The sequence below is a fragment of the Tetrao urogallus genome (assembly GCF_951394365.1).
Source record: "Tetrao urogallus genome assembly, chromosome: 4".
In the NCBI taxonomy this organism is placed as follows: domain Eukaryota; kingdom Metazoa; phylum Chordata; class Aves; order Galliformes; family Phasianidae; genus Tetrao; species Tetrao urogallus.
In genome coordinates, this window is record NC_136817.1 from 37357846 (window position 1) to 37377300 (window position 19455).

Sequence of the window (19455 nt, forward strand, 5' to 3'; positions counted from 1 at the left end):
CAAAAGTTTAGAAGGTAGATGATAAAATTGCACTTAATTCTGAATTAATCAGATAGCAAGTCTTCCCCATTCCTTGCTGATCCATTTGTAAGAAAAAGAAGGAAACAGTGCTATAAAAGAGCAATATGTTTTTGTACATTCTATTTCACTTTTAAACATTTGGTCACAAACAAGGGCCACAGTTTCACTACCTGTCCTGTTGATCAGAATCAGATGTCCTTACATCTGATGTAGACAAATCTAATACAGGATTTACAAATCCAGCATATTCCGAATTGCCATTATCATCCATTTCAGCACTAACAAAGTCATTCTCCCACTCCAATCCATTAGAATCATCAGAGGCTGAAGCTGGATTACTTCCTGTCTTCTTGCTATTAAATTTCAGTGCTGCCCGGAGTATGTCTTCTTCTGTTTTTGAGCGTTCTCTCATTGGAATCATTCTGTTCATGCCTGCAATTTAAGACATGTTTATGAGAAGGACATAATTGAAGCAAGTTATCTTTACATTTCCATTAAAACATAAGAAACAAGAATCATATAGAGACTCAGACTCGGGTAATTTCATGAGTATCACAGGTTTTTCCTTTGTTCTGCTCCACAGTGTTGTTATTCACACTGTAGCCAGCTTGGTTCCTAAAATTCAGAGGAAGTCAGAAAATACTGTGAAACAATTCAGAAGCAGTATTCATTTCTCCTGTATATGAAACCTACTGCACCCCATTATGGGCATGAAATCATTACAATATTTTGGAACTGTGCCATTTTCAGAAAAGCTACATATCTGTAATACTCCTGTAATTCATCAACAAACAGATGAAATATCACCACATTTCAAACAGAAGCTAAAAATTAGATATTGGATACTTTTTTATTGGAAAGGTAAGCTTAATTTCACACAGAATAAGACAAAACATTGGTCAGATAATTGCACATCAGAGCTGCTATTTATTCTGTCAGTAGACACAGACTTTCTGAGAAGTCCCTGTACAACTCTATCATAAGCCCTGCTAACATTTGAAATGCAAAACTAATCCACAAAGTAGTACCTTGGATCTCTCAACCCAGCCACCAATACACTCTTCAGACTGCTATGGTCTCTACAGTAGATTTTGCCAGTAGATAATAGAGTAACTAAATTGCTTACTGTAAGCAAACAATCTCGTTCAAGGAGATTGTTTTAATACACTTACAGCTAGATCAGATCCAGAAAGAATTTGTTAAGGCTACTCAAAGTCTTTGCAGTATTGACTAGTAATGCTTTCAAATGACATTACTTCCTTCGCAACCATTAATACAAATCGTGTTCCATGGATTGTGTTAACGTCTCTTCTGCTCAAGATTTGAGGGGAACAGGGAAAAGAAATGCACAATTGTCACAATGAATAACTCTTAAAAATGCTACCCCTTTGCAGCACAGAAGTTGGTAGAAATCAGAAAAAAACACAGCAATGTCTGCATTACAGCAGTTTTTTGGCACTTTCAGTACTAAGTATTTAAGTGCAAAAACAGATGAATACCCGTGGCTAAGCTGTTAGCTGGTTGAAGTCTGCTGAAATGCAGACATTGCTGTGTTTTTTTCTGCTGGTGCTAATTGCCTCTCAATGTAAAATCCAGTATATTTCAACATACATGGCACTGTTCTAATTTCAGTTCTTCTGGCCCACATTAAAAAAAAAATAGGTTGTATATTTCTATGAAGATTGGTGAAAGTTAAATCTTTCTAGTTCAGAAGCCTGTTTTGACATTTTAGTGCTCTTGATAGTGCCAACAATTCAAATTACACACACTAAAAAAAAAGTTATGAATTGTTAAATTAAATTCTAGCTTATTTGTGGTGAGCTTTTCAAAAGGCAACATCCCAGAATCTTGGATAACTTTGAAAGAAAGACAAGGACTTCTGAAGGGCTTTCTGCCCCCTCACTGCAAGAAAGATATTGAGGCCCTGGAACACGTTCAAAGGAGGGCAACAAAGCTGGTGAGGGGTCTGGAACACAGGCCATATGAGGAGAGGCTGAAGGAGCTGGGAATGTTCAGCCTGGAGAAGAGGAGGCTCAGGGGAGACCTCATTGCTCTCTATAACTTCCTGAAGGGAGGTTGTAGTGAGCTGGGGGTCGGCCTCTTCTCTCGTGTCATTAGTGATAGGACCAGAGGGAATGGCTTCAAGCTACGGCAGGGGAGAATCAGGCTGGACATTAGGAAGTATTACTTTTCAGAAAGGGTGGTCAGGCACTGGAATGGACTGCCCGGGGAGGTGGTGGAGTCACCGAGCCTGGGGGTGTTCAAGGAAAGGCTGGATGTTGTGTTGAGGGACATGGTTTAGTGGGAGCTATTGGGAATAGGTGGTTGGTTGGACTGGATGATCTTTTAGGTCTTTTCCAACCTTGGTGATTCTATGATTCTGTATTTCCTAAAAAGAACAGGAAAAATCTGCAACAGCAGCAACAAAAAACAGTTGGGAGACTCATCCAGAACGCACAACCAGGAAAGTTTCCAGTAGAACCATAAAAGTTACCGTTAAAGTAATCCATTTTAAAAAATCTGAACAACACAAATAAATCAACCAAAAGACGAAAATCCCACTTTCCTGAAATACTTCAATGAAATATGCTTGATCAATTTCTGTAACTGAAAAACGAAATAGAACAAACTGCTCCTGTTGCTACTGGCTCACAAGAGGGCAGCATTTCTTTACAGTTCATTTTGGCATGGGCTTACCCTACAGTTTTGTTTAATAGAATAAAGATTTAGTAAAAGATTCAAATAAATGAATTATTAGACAGATAACTACATTTATCAAATGAGCAGTTTTCTACGTAAAATTTATGTACAGCTTAATCATTACACGTTGAGAGAAATATCATTAGAAGTAAGCTTTTTCCCATTTAAAAATGACAAATTTACCTTCTTCATCTTCCCATTCTAAATCTAATGAAGTGCTGTCATCATTTCCACTCGTTGATTTTGTTTTGGTCATTAAGTCACAACTGCTCTCTGTGTTTGGTGTCAGCACTGTAGCATCAGATGAAAGTCCTGTACAAAAAAGTTATTCACAAACACTTGGATTTGAGATTTAACACGCAAAACTAAACTTTCAGATTAAGTTTTCATTCTATGTTGTGTACTTCAAGTCCCATTTGAAAAAAGGCTTCAACCATCACTCCCAAGAGTACAAAGTTGCTTAGTAACACTCAACAGCACCAAGATCCTATGGGATGACATTTAGTCACACTGTGCAATTACAACTATGGAACAATTCATTAAGGTGCAGGTTGAATTTGTATGACAACATACTTCTTAGTGAATATCACAGACCATCATTAAACTAATGGATGTAACAGCTTGTACATTTATTTTCCCATAAAGTGCTAGTGGAATTTTTAAATATAGGCAGCCAAATCTTCTGATGAACTTAATTAGAACAAGAAGTTAATTATTAGTTTGATTCTAATTATTTTTCTAAGACACGGTTTAAAAAAGCTACATATAAACATTTGCATCCTTAATACACTTGGACTTCACAAGAAAAGTCCACTGCATGGACGTTGCCTTCACACATACAGTTGGAATGCTAGAATGCTTTAGTAAAGTATAATCCATGCACAGAACTTGTCCCTACATAACTTGCCTCTGAGAACTGCAATGGCAGTAGCTTAAGTTATATTTCTTACATTTTTTGAGCTCTTGAAGCACTGCAGATTAAAGAGGAAAGGAACTCGCTCTCTGGTCCCCCCCCCGAAGATAATACATATAAAAACTAAAAACTATGTTTATCTGTGTGGGGAAAAAAATATCACTTCTGTGCTCCTGAGTCACTTAATATTTAAAAGACACACGTTACAAAAGGAAGACTTACTGCTACTTCGAAAAGCTTCATACTGGAATTTTGTATTTCTTAAGAAGGAATCAAAATCTTCCTCTGTCACAGAGCTGTAAGTGCAAGTTTTATTTTTAGCTTTATAAACCTCTAACAACACCATGAAAGAGATGTTAATCTACACATCCTCCCATTCACAGTTTTGAAGAAACCGTTCACAGTCCCTTGTAAGCTATAAAGCACATAAACCTTTAACTAAAATCTACAAAAAGATCACAGAATGACTTTCTGTTCTTTCAGATCACACACCTCCCGAGTGTGAGCTTCTGTTCAATTCTTAGTTGTAATTTCAGCTAAACATGAATTATGTCATAAAACAATCTTCCCCCTCTCCTCTGTCATTATGGATAATTCCTAACTTTTTTTTCAGTTCAATGTATTCAAATTTCCAAAATGTGACTAATTCCAACTTGTCCAATAAAACCCATTTTTCATAGCTCCTTTTCTTACTGTACTTTCTCCATCTAACATCCCTTCTATTCCATTTAAAAATAATGGTTTGCCTTTAGAGCTTTTTCTAAATTCATACATCCTTTGACAGTAAATATCTTTGTAATTTGTAGGGAGAATTAAAGGAACAACAACATTCATGAAGAAACAAGCAGAATATATAAACCATTCAAGTTCCCATTCAGTTAATTTGTACTTTTATGGGGCATTTCTAAGAGTTCTGAATAAAGACATTTTACAATTAAATGTTTTTGTTACACAATAAGGCATTTTATATACATGTGCATATATAGATTTACGCATATGTAGGTGTGTACATACACATATATAAATCACTAAGATCCTGTGATATATAATATATAGACAGACAGATGTTAGCTGAGAGTAGGTTTGATATTTTATGAATCAGTCTAGTAACTACAGTGACACTTAAAGCAAATGCAATCTAACCTCAGGGTTTGCAGATTAAAGGGGAACCAGTTTGCATTCAGTAACTACTTTATGTCAACAAACCCACAATGAATTAAAAGAACTCTGACTCAACAATGCAGTACGTGTTAAGCCTTGAAAAATTATTTTTTCCTGTATGTGTGAGATAGGGATGAGCAGGAATAAAAACAGTCGCAGCTCAGTTATTATTAACACTTTATATCTTACCTTTGATAGTCTCCGTTATTAAGGACATGTGTTCTCTGTGCTATCCTCTGCTGTCTACGCTGCTATTGAAAGAAGTAAATTGTTGAAAATGCTGAATGCAGTCTCTCAAATATACTCAATACTCATTCGTTTAATCACAGCACTAAAGGGAGCATTGTCCTGGCTCTCGGAGCAGTCCAAGCATAGCTTAAGAAAAGACTGACTTTCACTCAAATGAAGATCAAATTTTAAGATACTGAGGAGTCTATTATATGGAAGTAATATTCAGAAATCTCTCAATTAAAAAAAAAGGTGGAAACAGAAGGAAAAAATGCAAGGTACAAGTTGAGAAACATTCATTTTGTAGTGATAAGAGGAACAATAAATGTCACAGAAGTAGGGTTCTACTGCTTCTTAAGTTTTGGAGTTTCAAGAACATAACTTTGTCTCAAGCTTTTTTTCCCTCGCCTGGAAAAAAGTAAGCATTAAAACTGGGTACCACCAACTACGTGACTAGAGGTAAATGAGCAATGAAGCAGTACTGCTCACACGGACTATGGCAAAGCCTAGGATTAAAAATACAAACAACAACAACAACAAAAAAAACCAAGCTAGCTTTATAGACAAATCTGACTTAATTAGCTACAGTTTTCTGAAAAATCTATTCTCAGCCTTTACGGATCTGTCCCTGCAAAGAAAAACAGAGTGTAAGTAAATCAAGTTTTTTTAATTGCCAAATTTAAACTTCATCAACAGTCACTCTTAGCTGGATTAACAATCATGCGCGATATTTCATCAGCTACTATTTTCAGTCCCAAGATGATGGTGGTTTTTTTTGGCACCTTCTATCACAAGTATTAAAGTATCAGAATAAGCAGGTTGAAACCAGTAAGGAAATAGGAAGCGTGGAAGAATTAGAAGTGTAATATTGGTGGTAAGAGATGGGAAGACTTAAGTAAACAGGGAGAAAGGGCCAGGAAATTGGCCCTGACACAGTTGGTGTTAAAAAAATATATATATAAATAAATAAGAAAAAATCTATTACTGATGTATGCAACAACAGACTTTCAGAATTCATATACCTACATAATATTTGACTTGAATTATCTATCCATTTTGAGGAATCACAACTATACAGCACCATAAGTTCCATCATACACATATATTAAAACTTTCTGCAGTAAACTACCCTGACATTCAGCAGGGAAACATCAGCAAACAGTTTTAAAGAGTAACCATATTTTCAATGAAAAGACATTTTTTAAATTTAAAATACTTAATGAATAGAAAAGACGTCAGTTATATATTCAGAAAACGGCTTCTAGCTGATAAAGTAAGGTTCAAGTTTAGTGCATATATATATATATACAAAAACACTACCTTAGAAATCCTTATCGCTTCAGGATTTTGGATGGGATTTATTTATGCAGGGAGTAAGTGGTGTTAATTTCATAAAAGAAAGAAAATAAAAACTCCATAAATGCATTCTGTCACAGGTTGTGCCTCAGAGGTGCCTGATAAAAAGACTGAGAGAAGGAAAGCAGTATTTTTCACACAGAATTTCTATGAAGATGAGTGAAAGGCTCAAGCATAAAAGAAATCAATTTTCCTGACTTTACGTAGAGGGGTTAAAAAAAAAAAAAAAAAAAAAAAAAGACAGGGACAGGGAAAGAGAGTCAGAAAGAATTAGCCACCCACCCTAAATGGCAAGAGGATAGAAAGAGAAATGCAAAATGAGATCTGAGCTATACTTAGTAATATAAATATTAGATGAAAACTGAGTCATCGCTATCAGCCTGCAAATAGTAACTTTCAATTTATCCACTTTTGAATACAGAAAAAACACTAGAGTTATGGACCTTGCCTTTACCTTTTATAGATTTCAGACTTCTTCCATTACTCTAATTCTGAACACTTACAAATTTACTTCCAACTGAAGAAATATCACACGTCTAGCAGCAATTGCCCCGAACATACTACAACTTCAGTCAGACACATGATATATGGACAGATAGCTTGAAAAACACTCTGTTAAACGTGTACATTTCTGGCAACCTGAATCCTCTGTGAGAACATATACTTAAACAGCTTATTAAGATGCTGAAAATATTAAGTGCACCAATACATGTTTTTATACTGCAACATGGAAACAATCAGTAATAAATGCTATCAGGAGACAAATCAGTAACTGTTTTTAGAAATGCAGGGAATCAAGATACAGCTTTTGTTTTGTTTGACCAAGCTCCAGTTACCAGACAGACATCTAAAGGCAGGCACGGATACATTAAATAAACTCCACTGTTAAGTAGTTTTTACTGGAGTTTGGCTACTATACATACAAATCACAAAATTATAAACAATTCAGGGTGGGAGGGACCTCAGAAGGTCATCCAAACCCAACCTCTTGCTCAAAGTGGGGTCAACAGTGAATTCAGATGACTCAAACACTAATCCCCATGTTAGCATAAACCACAGAGACAGGCAACAATTTAGTGCAAATAAAGGTATAAGTTCATTTTTTAAGCCTAAATGATGTTGTAACATGCGCTTAATTTCAATATTTTTAGTTAGAAAGCTATCATAGATTATGTTAAAGATCAGTAAATTCTATATAGTGTTAGAAAATCTGTTAAGCTAATTCTAGACCAAAAAAATCATAATCTATAATCAGCACAGTAAGCTGTTTCAAACAATTCTAACGATTTTCAGCTCTCCTGGTCAGATTCAAATCATACTTTCTCTGCTGGAATTTACAAGCTGAAATACTTTTGTTTTTACATTTCCTGAGATAGAAAGGATATGAGGAAAGTCTGCATACATAAAAACAGAAGAGAAGCTCTGATATATATTGGGGTCTTTTTCCCCTCACCTCCAAGAGCTTTTTCTGCTTTGCTGCCCTGGCTGCTTCACGTTGTGCAGCATATAAAGCCTCCTCTTCTATTCTTAACTTCTCCTCTTGTAAGGCTAACTGTATATGAACAAAATAATAATGGTTAACAAAAGCAGAACCTATCTATCTTCCTGTGAGTAAAATCGTAAGTTCTATAAATCAAAAGAAGAGCTACTAGAAAATAAAAACAAAATAAACTATAGGTAAAACATTTTTTTCCTTTAACTGAATCTAACAGCTTCCCCCCTCCACAAACATCCCAAGAAATTCAGATAACTAAACATTATCTTATTGAATAAACATAATTACTAGTGAGTTGCTGTAAATGCACCGTTGTATGTTACTATGCATTATAGTAGTTGTGAGGTTTGCTGTATCATAAAATAATATTATGAAAGACGTAGAACTTCAGCAGCAGATTTAATTACTACTTTATTCAAAATCTTCCTCCATTTCTATGTTGTATTCTACATCACGTTCCAGGAAATGCTTCAGAACACATAAGGAAAACTGACAAATTGTCTTTTCCTTAAGAAAAGTTTGGGAAAAAACTGAGCACCAGAAAAACTAAATCAAATACATTCTCCATTTTGCTTTTCTTACAAATAAAAGACTTCACATTTAACTGATCTCAGTAAGAGCCAGCCCATTCATTCAGCTCTGAAGTTATTAAAAAGAAAATCTCTGATGCAAACTTAGCTGCAGAGCGAACTCCTTGGGTATCTCATTGACTGAACAATTACAGGAGATGTACAAATATCAACTGTTTCATTCACACAAATGAAATCTCATGCTCATGGTTGATCTTAACTACTTAACAAAACAACACAAGCAAGCAACCAAAACAAGGAAAAAAAAAACCCCAAAAACTACCCACATCATTCTAGTAATTTTAACCACTTACCTCTGATTGAATTTTCATATCAACAGCTCTCTGTTTTTCAGCAATGGAGTTGTAATGCCTCTCTTTCAAATCAGCAATTTCTTCTTCAGTCAAAGGTCTAAAAGCAAGACAGAAACACAAAAAGACTACTTATTGCTTAGTCATGATAAAACAATTTAAACATAAACACACAGCCTTTTTTGACTTCTTTAATCCAAATTCGAGCAGCTGTGCATTAGGCCTGCTCCTCCTGAGCAGAGTTCCAAAGTTCCAGTTTACTGGAGAAAATGCTGCCTTTCCCTTACAAAGCATTTCTTGCATCTTTACAAGAAGTATAACCTCAAAACATATTTTGCTAACAATTACTGGAACCAAATGGTTAAAATTTCATTGCTAAGTAAATCTTACTTCTCTTTCCTCATTTATTCAGGTTCCCTCATTCCGATTTGTTCCTTTTCCACTTGTTGCCCACTTTTATGTGCATAACAAACCAGCATTATAGTAGTTGTGAAGTTTGCTGTATCATTTCTTTGGGACCTCTGACAGCAAACTGCATTTTGAGAAACATTAAATGGAAGTAATTCAAAGTATCTAGAATTAGGCAACTGAAACACAGTTTAGTGCTTTCATACACTTCCTTTACTAAGTTTTACAGCTTGCACAAATGCTAACACAGCCAGCTAAAATTAATTGTAACCCCAAGGAACAAGAATGAAGACATTTCACAATGTTCTGCTTTCACACAGACTTGCCATCATCTCAACTGTTTTAACACAGTTAAGCATTAAGATTAATTTAACATTTTCTGCCCGTGCATCTAATTAAAAAGAAAAGAAAAAAAGAATTTTGATGGGAAGCCTCAAAAATTTTTTCAAATTCAATAGGAGAGCAGAGGAAAAGAGGCCCTGAATCAACTGACCTGTGACTGCTTCCTGGGCTTTCCCCCTGTGGGAAACAGAAAAAAAAAACAACACAAAAACAACCAGCTTTAATTTTTGAAAATCCCATTAGTCAGTCAATTGCAATACGGTAGAAGACACATGATATGAAATCAGTTTCACTCTACGTGTTGGTTTTATTATTTTAATTTGGAATGTTAAGAGAACTTGTTATGCAATCAACCAAAGTAGATGACTAAGTAAAAAAAATAAGCACTTCCAATTGAAAATAAACATTCCAGTTGTGTATTTCAGTATTTCAGGAATCAAACTACTAGTCATTGAGTTTTAAAACACAAGTCAAAGTAATGAAAACACATTTTTCCCCACCATTATCAACCTATATTTAATTCATAGTTTTAAGGCCAACTTCTATTTTTTTTTTTTTTAAATAGGTTTTTTTTTTAAACCTTTCAGTCAGTTTACCCACAACTGTCACATCACAGGGCTACCAAAATGCTCCTCAGCAAAGCAACTTGTGCCCATTTACTACTCAGTGTTTGCTGAATTGCATACAAGGCCTATAACAAGAGCAAATTCTTTTTCAAAGCTTTTTGGCTTTCTCTTTAGTTCCTGTCTTGCTAATATCCATAACACTTTTATGAAGTGCTACCTCCCACATTCCCACAGCCAGATTTTTTTATTTTTTTTATCATCACAGCTTTTCGTCTCTCTGAACGCATTAAATATTCCTGGAGCAACCAAAACTCCAGGAAAACTCCAGGAACCAAAAAGTAAAAAAACCCAGCAATTTAAGGCTGAGCAGATCAACATGGCATCCAGTAGGAGACAGATACAGACCTTGCAACCATTTTAAGTGAGTGTATTGCATTAGCAAGATTCATGTCATGATCCAAGCACCTACCTCATCGCTTTCCACGAGGTTCTCAAACTGCAGAGAAAAAGTAAACAATCTTTACAATCCAGTATAATAAATCACTGAACACCTGAAGTACACATAATCACGTATTTAACGTGCCTTGTGAAAATACTCCTCCAGTGATAATACTGAGATTGTAATGCTATTTATAAAAGCATCTTCCTTCTGAGGAATTAGTACATTTAGCATAGCTTCTATCTTGGTATGGCAATAAATCAAAGCACCCACTCAGCTTAACATACACAAAATGTGATGGGTACAGTGCAAGTAACTTGCCCTTTGCATGGTAATTGTGATGCTTCAAAAAAAGTATTTGAAGATGTATTTAACTTACAGAATACATAGGATTACTTCCTACCCAGGATTCTAAAAGCAAACAAGCAAGCAAAACACACACCCCACACCCCAGCTTTGCACATAAAAACCTAAAGGCCAATGAAGCAATGTAATGCCTTATGATAAGAAGCCCAAGAAGTCCCCAAGCAGTCTAGAATACATGCAGTATTTGAAGTTGCTTGAATGGGTACAGCAGCAGTTGAACTATCTCATGAAACAGAGGAAATGGAAAAATTCCCTATTGTTTTCAGAATAGTAATCATAAGTGAGGTAAATACATCAAAAGTGGAGGTCAGCAAGACTCCTCTGCTGTTCTAATTGCTGCAAGTAGAATGTCTGTAAGAACTTGAGGGGAGGACAGAACCTTCTTTTCTCCATCATTTTGATGCTGCAGGAATGCTCTTTCACAACTGGAAGCTGTGTGCTAAAAACACATCTTCCACACTCTACATGGCTCCAAACTAAAGCCGTGATTAATTACTAGCATTCTCAGTAAAGGGAATCTCTGAAAGGTCTAGAACTTTTGGGCCATAAGAAATACTTGGAGGAAGTAAACCAGCTTATTCTGACAATCTCAAATAATACAAATAAACTTTACATGACCCTTCACAAAAAGGAGAGATATTCAGTTGCTGAGAAGGACCTCTCTAGTGAAAACAATGGACAGATGTGCATCTAACTATAAATTTATAGAACTATAAATTCCAGCAGATTTTTTTGTTTTATTTATTTATTTATTTTTAGAATCAGACTCATGGTCCTGCAGTCAAGAACAAAATATTCCACATTAACAGCAGAAGGGGAGAAAATAGCTCCCAGCATGTGAGGGATGAAAGGACCAATAGACAGATTTCAGAATGATCTGGTGCTGGCTATCAGGTGACCACAGTTACTTCATGTCAGATGATCACAGATGACTCTCTACGAATGATAGATTAATGAAGTGTGATGATGTGTGATCCAGTGTAGCACTAATTCATCCTGGAATAACCCAGAGTACTTCAATATATTCAGTATTTTATTGCAAGAAGCATTAAAGGTTTTGCTAAAAATAAGCTCTTTCCACTGATTTTCTTCTGAAAACAAACAAACAAAAAAACATCATCACACAGCAAAAATTAGACTATTTTCCAAACCAACCAAACAAAAAAAAAGCCAAAACAAAACAAAATCCAACCTGCTTTAAGTGTAAATACCTCTATAGTGAAGTGCTCTCCTGTTGAACATGTTCTAAAGTATTTCGACCTGGAAAAATAAGTACAGTATTACTCTACAAATAATCTTCATTTCAACCTCAGCAGAAAGAAAACAAGAGTCACACAATTTTAAATAGCTTTTCAAATATTTTCAGTATGAAATAAACTTCATATATTAAATATGTTGACTTGTCAAGCTGTGCTCTCCATTGCTACCATTCTATACCAGAGCACAGAGGCAAACAGAACTGAAGAAAACATGAACACTCTCAAACTGCAGGCACCACTATCAGCATGATGGACTTGCCACCAACAAATTAAGCACATTCTTTAATACACTTCTCTTCAAAAACACTGTTTTAGACAGCTTCCAAAAGCTCCACTGCTCATCATGGGGTTTAATTATTTACCAGCATAATTGTATGACGTCAACATTAAACAATTCATCCCATTTTCACAGCTTTACACAGCTGTAAGGTTGACCTTCTTCCCCCATATTCATGGAAGCATTACCCATCATCAAAAGAACAAGAAAGAATCTCTAAGAAAAACCAATCTGGGATAAAGGCAATACTCCTAAGCTTGAAAAAGAGCTATTTGGAGTCAGTAACTTTATACAGGGATTAGTCTCCTCATTTATTCTTAACCTGTCTTAATGTTGCCCGTTATAAAAAGGACAACACCAATACAGTATTGAGTTATCTGAATAAATTTTACCCAGCGACAGAGGTTTGGCTGTCCCCCAGAAGTACATTCATGCTTCACTAAAACATCCATTTCATCTAACTTTTTTAAAAGCAAAGTTTCCAGCTGCAAGTGCTCATTGATATCGAATAAATCCAGTGCCCCAGTCATTTCTATACTTCTACGACAGATTGTTCTGTACTTGCAATCAACACACACCTCCACTTTACTAAAAGCTACACACCAGCCAAAGCCTGGATTATTTCAATCATATCACATTTCATTCCCATTGTATTTTCATTTAGAAGTCATTCAGGACATGCCCTCCAAAAATCTGCACAGCCCTTTTCAGTGCAGACTCCTGGTCAGCCTTTCCTTGCACAGACAGCTGTAACATTGCAATGCACAGCTGGCACTAAGGAACCACCTTCAGTTGATTCACTGCTACAAAATCAGGGGAAAATGGGCATTTTAATTCATTCACTACATCTTCATTATAGCTGGCAAACGTAGTACGAGCACTTAAGATAATTTCACTGTTACTTCTTAGGCGCAACATTTTAGCATGCAAGAGCCAATGCCATTAAGAACTGAATTTACTATGACGGTTGCACAAAACTGTTTTAGGAACTTGTATTCTTTACCAAAAACACTGTTCCAGTTTACAGCAACAGGGGCTACTCAAAATATGACAAGTTTTCAGACAGAGAAGCTGCAGTCAGATTAGTTGCAAGAATTGAACAGTGAAGGAGCAGAAAACTAAGGCAATGTAGCGTAAGCTTACTACATGTATTACAAACATATCAACAGTGCTGACATCTCAAAGAAGATCTACATTTCCTGCTACGCATTCCTTACTGAACAGGGGCTCAATAACCTAACACCTAGTTCTGTACAAGAGTCTGGGACCTGAAATCTCAGCACATCTACAGGCGACTGAGTTCACGGAGGACAGAAATGGAAAACAGCTCTATCACTATACATACCAACTTCAACTGAAATAAAGTAGAAATACTGAAAAGCCAACCGCTCTTATTATTCTCATTCCAACTCTTATTTGCTAAAACAGACTTAGGTTTGATGAGCATTGGAGAAAGCAGGGCACCTAGTATGCCACTGCACCTATAAACACTTTTAAATCGATTTTCAAGCTCAAAACAAATTAAATAAACCAACTCTAATCCACTTAACATCTATGTACCTTGTTAGCCTTTAATGCAAAGTCATGTTACTACCTGTATTTTTTAAATGCATGAGAAAAAAAATCTCTACTAAACATTAACATTTTGTGTTAGAAAACCATGGCACGAGTTAGGTTTTTTTTCCCCTCCACACTGAGGATAAAATTGGTTTTGCTACATTTTGCTGTATGATAACACCTCCCTACCCTAATGAAAAAGAAAAGAACTACATACGTTGTCTCTAGGTTATTTATTCTTTCTATTCATTATTTTTAGCCCAATATATGTAAGAACCCTTATGGTCAAGCACAGAGATAAAATAGCAGTGACCTACTTTCTAATTATGGCTGCAGATTGTAGTACTTCATGTCAAACTATTTCAGAAGAAGCCTAAGGACACTCCCTAAAAAATAAAATAAAAAATAAAAAGTCACCAACTGAAAGTTTCTGTTTTTACAGAAAGGTGAACTATATTATACTGAAGAAGATTTTCACATTTCTTTACTTTCTATGTGTGTTCAACATAAACTCTAGAATCACTGCAACAAATTATACATACATCTCCAAGTATTTAAACACAGATTAGAATCTTGCAGGCCTTGAAAACACTTGCTAAAAACTGTAGTTTACTACTTAATTCAGAATTTACTTCTTACAGTTAAGTCCTGGAGTACCTAAGAATAATGAAGTTCTATTTCTGGAGGAGAAAAATAAATCTGAGTGATGACAATAATCACCATTAACTCGATAAGCTACATTATGCTGCCGTAGAAGTAGCCAGATATGTCAAATTTGGTAGCAGAATTCAGAATTGCAGAACTTGGTCACTTTCAAACTTAAAAAAAATTCATAACACACATTTTACAATATTTAGTCTAATACCCTGTCCCTTCCACTGTACACTTATGGAAAACACCCAGGTTACTTAACACTCTGATACTATTCTGCGCACTGGCAGCACATCCACAAAACAAAGGTCTATTGAGACATATGCCGCCTGTCTACAAGAGGAAGTACTGATGATTGTTTGCTTGTAAGCTGATCCTTGTACACGATATTCCAGTTTCAGGGTTCAAAAGGGAATCCAAACAGGTTGCTGTCTTTGCCAGTTAGAAAAGTCTGTTTTCTGCACTACGATTCCACTTTTCTAACTTTGCCCAGGGAGGTTGTGGAGTCTCCTTCTATGGAGATATTCAAGACCTGCCCAGACACCTACTTGTGCGACCTGGTGTAGGGAACCTGCTTTGGCGGAGGGGTTGGACTTGACAATGTCTGGAGATCCCTCCCAACCCCTATGATTCTGTGTAATCTCTGTGATTTTGTGATTCTAACAGTACCCAAAACCTTTCACAGCAGGCTTGACCTGAAGGAACATACATTTATACCATTACCACAGCAGACAGTAAGATTTATCTCACTGATAAGGACAGTCTGACCTTGGACAAAGATGAAATACGTGCACGCCAGAGAAGCTAAGCCATCTCTGCAAACAACCTTCTCCTTTAAGGGTGGGCACCTACGAACGTCTCCTGAACCCCATCCCCCAGTTTAAGAGAATAGCACTTCTCATAATGCTGCACTTCGATATTCCTGTCTGCCACTATGAAAACCAAGCTGGCAGCAAACTAGTAACTACGTGGAAGACATCAAAACACAAAGTCTGTCAAGAAAACTGGTGACCTCAGTAAGAGCATGCAGAAAACCAGTTGGTGAATATGAGAAGGTTGAGCATGGCAGAAGCGAACTTCTGAAAACAATTTTTTGTAATCATCTTGGTAAATTCAGTCAGACATGCAGCCAAACCAAACACTAGAAGAGATGGCACTGCAAGCACCAATGAATGTTTAGAAAACAGAACAAAACACATACAAAAAAAAACCCAGATAAAAGGATTGCAAACAAGCGCAAAGAAAAGAATGTAAGGGCAAAAAAAATAAATAGGCAACAGTCAGTTTGGGGCAGAGGGAGAGCTAAAACATAAGGGTAAATCAAGGAATTACCATTATGGTCAAGACAATCTTACGCCTTTGTAAACTCTGCCTCCTACCCAATGCTATTGGGTCAGTTAACAGTGGCTGGGCACGAAAAACAAGCACGAAGAAAAGAAACACCAACCCACCGAGCCTCAAAAGCAAAACAATCAATTTAAAGCACAAGAACACATAGCAGATAACTTCTTATCACTAACCCTGGATGTCAGAAGGGCTATAATCAGAGACTCAGCAAAAACAACAGGTGAAGTAAGAACCTATCAAGTATTACCTGTTTTTCTCGGATGACAGCAGAAGAAAAGGACACTTCAGTGCAAGGCACTTCAGCTATCCCCAAACCCTCGCTGGGAGCACCAGGAACCCAAGCAGGTATCCTCCACCGCCCAACCCTGCTCTCAGCCCCGTTCCTCGAAAAAGGATTGCCAGGAGGCCCTCAGGACAAGCTGACCTGCCTGTAGAGCCGGATTGAAATCAAAAGCCTCCAGCCTGCTACATGCAAGGTGCTCGGGTCAGCAAGACCTGGCAGTACTTCAGTTCTTACAGCAGGCGACACCGAACTGCCGAATACCGGCAGGTGTACGGAAGGACACGGAGCTGCCGGCAGGGCACGTACCCTTCCGGGTTTGCACGCTGCTTTTCCGCGAATCAGTGGTTGGAAAACAAAGCACGGGTTCTACACCGAGACGAAATCGGAAAGTTTATTTGCATCACCCTGCCGCCGGCCTCCAGTGCCTGCCCGCCGCACCGCAGCAGGGCTCACAGGGAGCACAAGGTCATCCTCCCGAAGACGTCGCCTTGTCCGCCTTCCCGCAAGGCGCGCACTTCGGCGGCTGCCACGAAACCCGCTTTATGGTGTTCTCTCTGCGAGAGCGCCCACGGTGAGGTAACCCCGCAGCCACCCGGCCCGGCGAGGCGCTACCGCCGCCGCCTGCCCGCCCGCCTCGCCCTGCCCGGACAGCCCTTCGGCGAGCCGCACTCCCGCCGCGGAGGAGGAGGGCGGAGCCGGACGGGCCCAGCACCTCCCCGCCTCGGGGAGGGGAGAGGAAAGAGGGGCAGCCGCGCCGCCTGCTTACCCTCCGCCTCGCTGGAGCCGGCCCGCTTCCCTGCGGAGGAGCAGCCCGCAGCAGCTCTGCGCCCAGCAGTTCCCCATCGCATCCTGGGCGGCGGCGGCGGCTGCTCCTCCTCCTCCTCCCGCCGCCGCCTCGTACAGCGCCACGCGGCCGCCCCGAGGCGGTCAGCGGTGGGGAGCTGCTGCCCTAAGGAACAAAGGGCCCCGCTAGGCCCGCCGCGGTCGCCGAGCGACGAGGAGGTAGAGGAGAAGGGCGGAAACTCGGCGCACACGGCCTCATGGCCCCGCCGCCACAGCCGCGCCGCTCCCGTAGCGCAGAGGCGGATGCCGCATGCCTCGCGCTGGCACCGCCCCGGGCGGCAGCGGCCCGCCCCTCGCGAGCACACGTGTGGGGCCTGGAATGCAGCTCGGAGTTCCCGTTGGCTGTGGACGTCGTATTGCAAAAGAGAAAATGGTTCCTGTGCAATTACCAGGCCTGAACTCACTAAATGCCGTTCAAGCTGTCAAATGTGTCTGGATCATGGGGACTATACGATTTAGCAAGATATCTCACTTATCCTTTACCACCTCCAGTTTCTCTGGCTTCAAGTATCATATTGTCGGCCTCTTCTCACATGTAACAAGTGACAGGACAAGAGAGAATGGCCTCAAGTTACACCAGGGCAGGTTCAGGTTGAATAATAGGGAAAATTTACCCAAAAGAGCGGTCGGGCACTGGCACAGGCTGCCCAGGGGTGTTGTGGGGTCACCGACCCTGGGTATGTTCAAGAAATATAGAGATGTGACAATAAGGGACATAGCTGAGAAATACTGGTGGTAGGTGGATGTTTGGACTTAGATGATCTGAGAGGTCTTTTCCAACCTGGATGATTCTGTGATCACACCAAACCCTATCATTTTAAGTTACCGCTGCAGTTACATATACAAAGTTTAAGATCAAAACCCAGAAATAAACAACAAAGGCAACCTACAACCAAGAGGAATTGTTGCCATCTTTAAGTTAGTTTCCGGAGGAGGCTGGAATCACCACTTAACCAATCCTATTTGCACTGAATACTGTCAATAAGCAAGAAGGGTTTTCCACCTCATCTTGTCCAGAAGCCCAGTACAACCGCATCCATCTGTGCTCAGGTCAGAAGGGCTCTTGGTAGGTCACGAAGGTAAAATATGTATCAATGTAATAGGGACAGGTACTATCTGTGCCCTGCATCATTCTCATTAGTCTTCCATGAACATATTAAACCCAAAGCGGTGCCAGACTGGTACCCAGAGAATTGCATTCTTGAAAATCCTTTTGTTGTTCCTCAAGACAGCAAAGACTACAGACTGTTCTCCCTAACCTCTAGGTAGATTGTTCAAGCACCACTGCATCATCTCTCTTGTAAGCTGATGCACTTTTCTTACCAGTGATGAACAAAAAGAATTTCTGCCTGCAACATGGCCCTGAGATTGCACCTACCTCCTCTGTAATAGGTAATGAGATCTTTAATTTGTGGTCAACACAAGCTAACCTGGCCTTTGTGACTACTGAATCACAGAATCATTAAGGTTGGAGAAGACCACTAGATCATCTGCACCAAATGTGTGCATCTCTTTGTGAGGGAAGGCATATGTTGTAAAAAAGTACCATATAAATACTACCAAAAGAGGTGCCTCGTTGTAGATTAAACAAGTTCTGTACAGAAGATCTTCAGGTGGACTTAGAGCTAGGGATGAAGGTGGATACGTCCAGTAGGGAAATAAAACTGTAGTACTGTTTGTTATGGTTTGAAAAAAATCGTGGAAGAACCATCTGCGCTGACAAACTCAGTTTTTGAGGTCTATTTTGAGTCTATGGTTCTTGTTTGTGCCTTTTATTTAATGAATCCAAAAGTGGCAGCTTAGAATTGAAAGAGTTAATCAGTTGCCAAGTTAGCTATCTTTTAGTAGTGCTGAACAGATGCCTGCACCCAGAGAAAGCAAGTGCTACAATAGTGATAAGCAGTAGAAAGTGGGAGGTATATAATAAATTAATGCCAACTGAACTCTGAGTTTTTTTCCTGGAGATGTGAAGTCAGCCTCGAAAGGTTCATTTCAGTGATTGCATATGGGAAGTGAGAGTGAGTATGAAGGAGAAACAAAGACAACTAGAAACTAATTACAGAAGGTGACACGTATCAACATGACTCAAGAGAAATATGATGCAGGTTTCAGAAGTAATTATTGGAATATATGATGCTTCACGATGCTGTTTTCTACAGAATTAGCATTTTGGCAAGGTCTGTGCAGCTCCTCTCCCAAAGAGAAATGTTGCAGTAGTCAAATCTGGCAGGCATTCATAAATCTCTTTGTAGCAATTGGTGACCTTTCCTAATAGAGTCCCCTGGACTGTGAAATGTAGGCCAGCAAGCCGGAGAGAGAAATGTCTAGGAACTCGCTGGAATAAACTGAAAAGTCAAAGTGGC

At 38.7% G+C, this 19455-nt stretch overlaps 1 protein-coding gene across 1 annotated transcript; it reads right to left on the minus strand.

The window, feature by feature from the left end:
- Positions 1 to 187: 187 nt before the first annotated feature.
- On the minus strand, positions 188 to 17092 carry AP1AR (adaptor related protein complex 1 associated regulatory protein; the record flags this gene model as incomplete). The annotated part of the gene is made up of 10 exons (XM_079534503.1): positions 188 to 453; positions 2905 to 3033; positions 3857 to 3930; positions 4985 to 5046; positions 7833 to 7931; positions 8758 to 8854; positions 9656 to 9681; positions 10540 to 10566; positions 12087 to 12135; positions 17016 to 17092. The coding sequence occupies 10 exons, from the start codon at positions 17090 to 17092 to the stop codon at positions 188 to 190; spliced, it is 906 nt and encodes a 301-aa protein (XP_079390629.1).
- Between the last annotated feature and the right edge of the window lie 2363 nt (positions 17093 to 19455).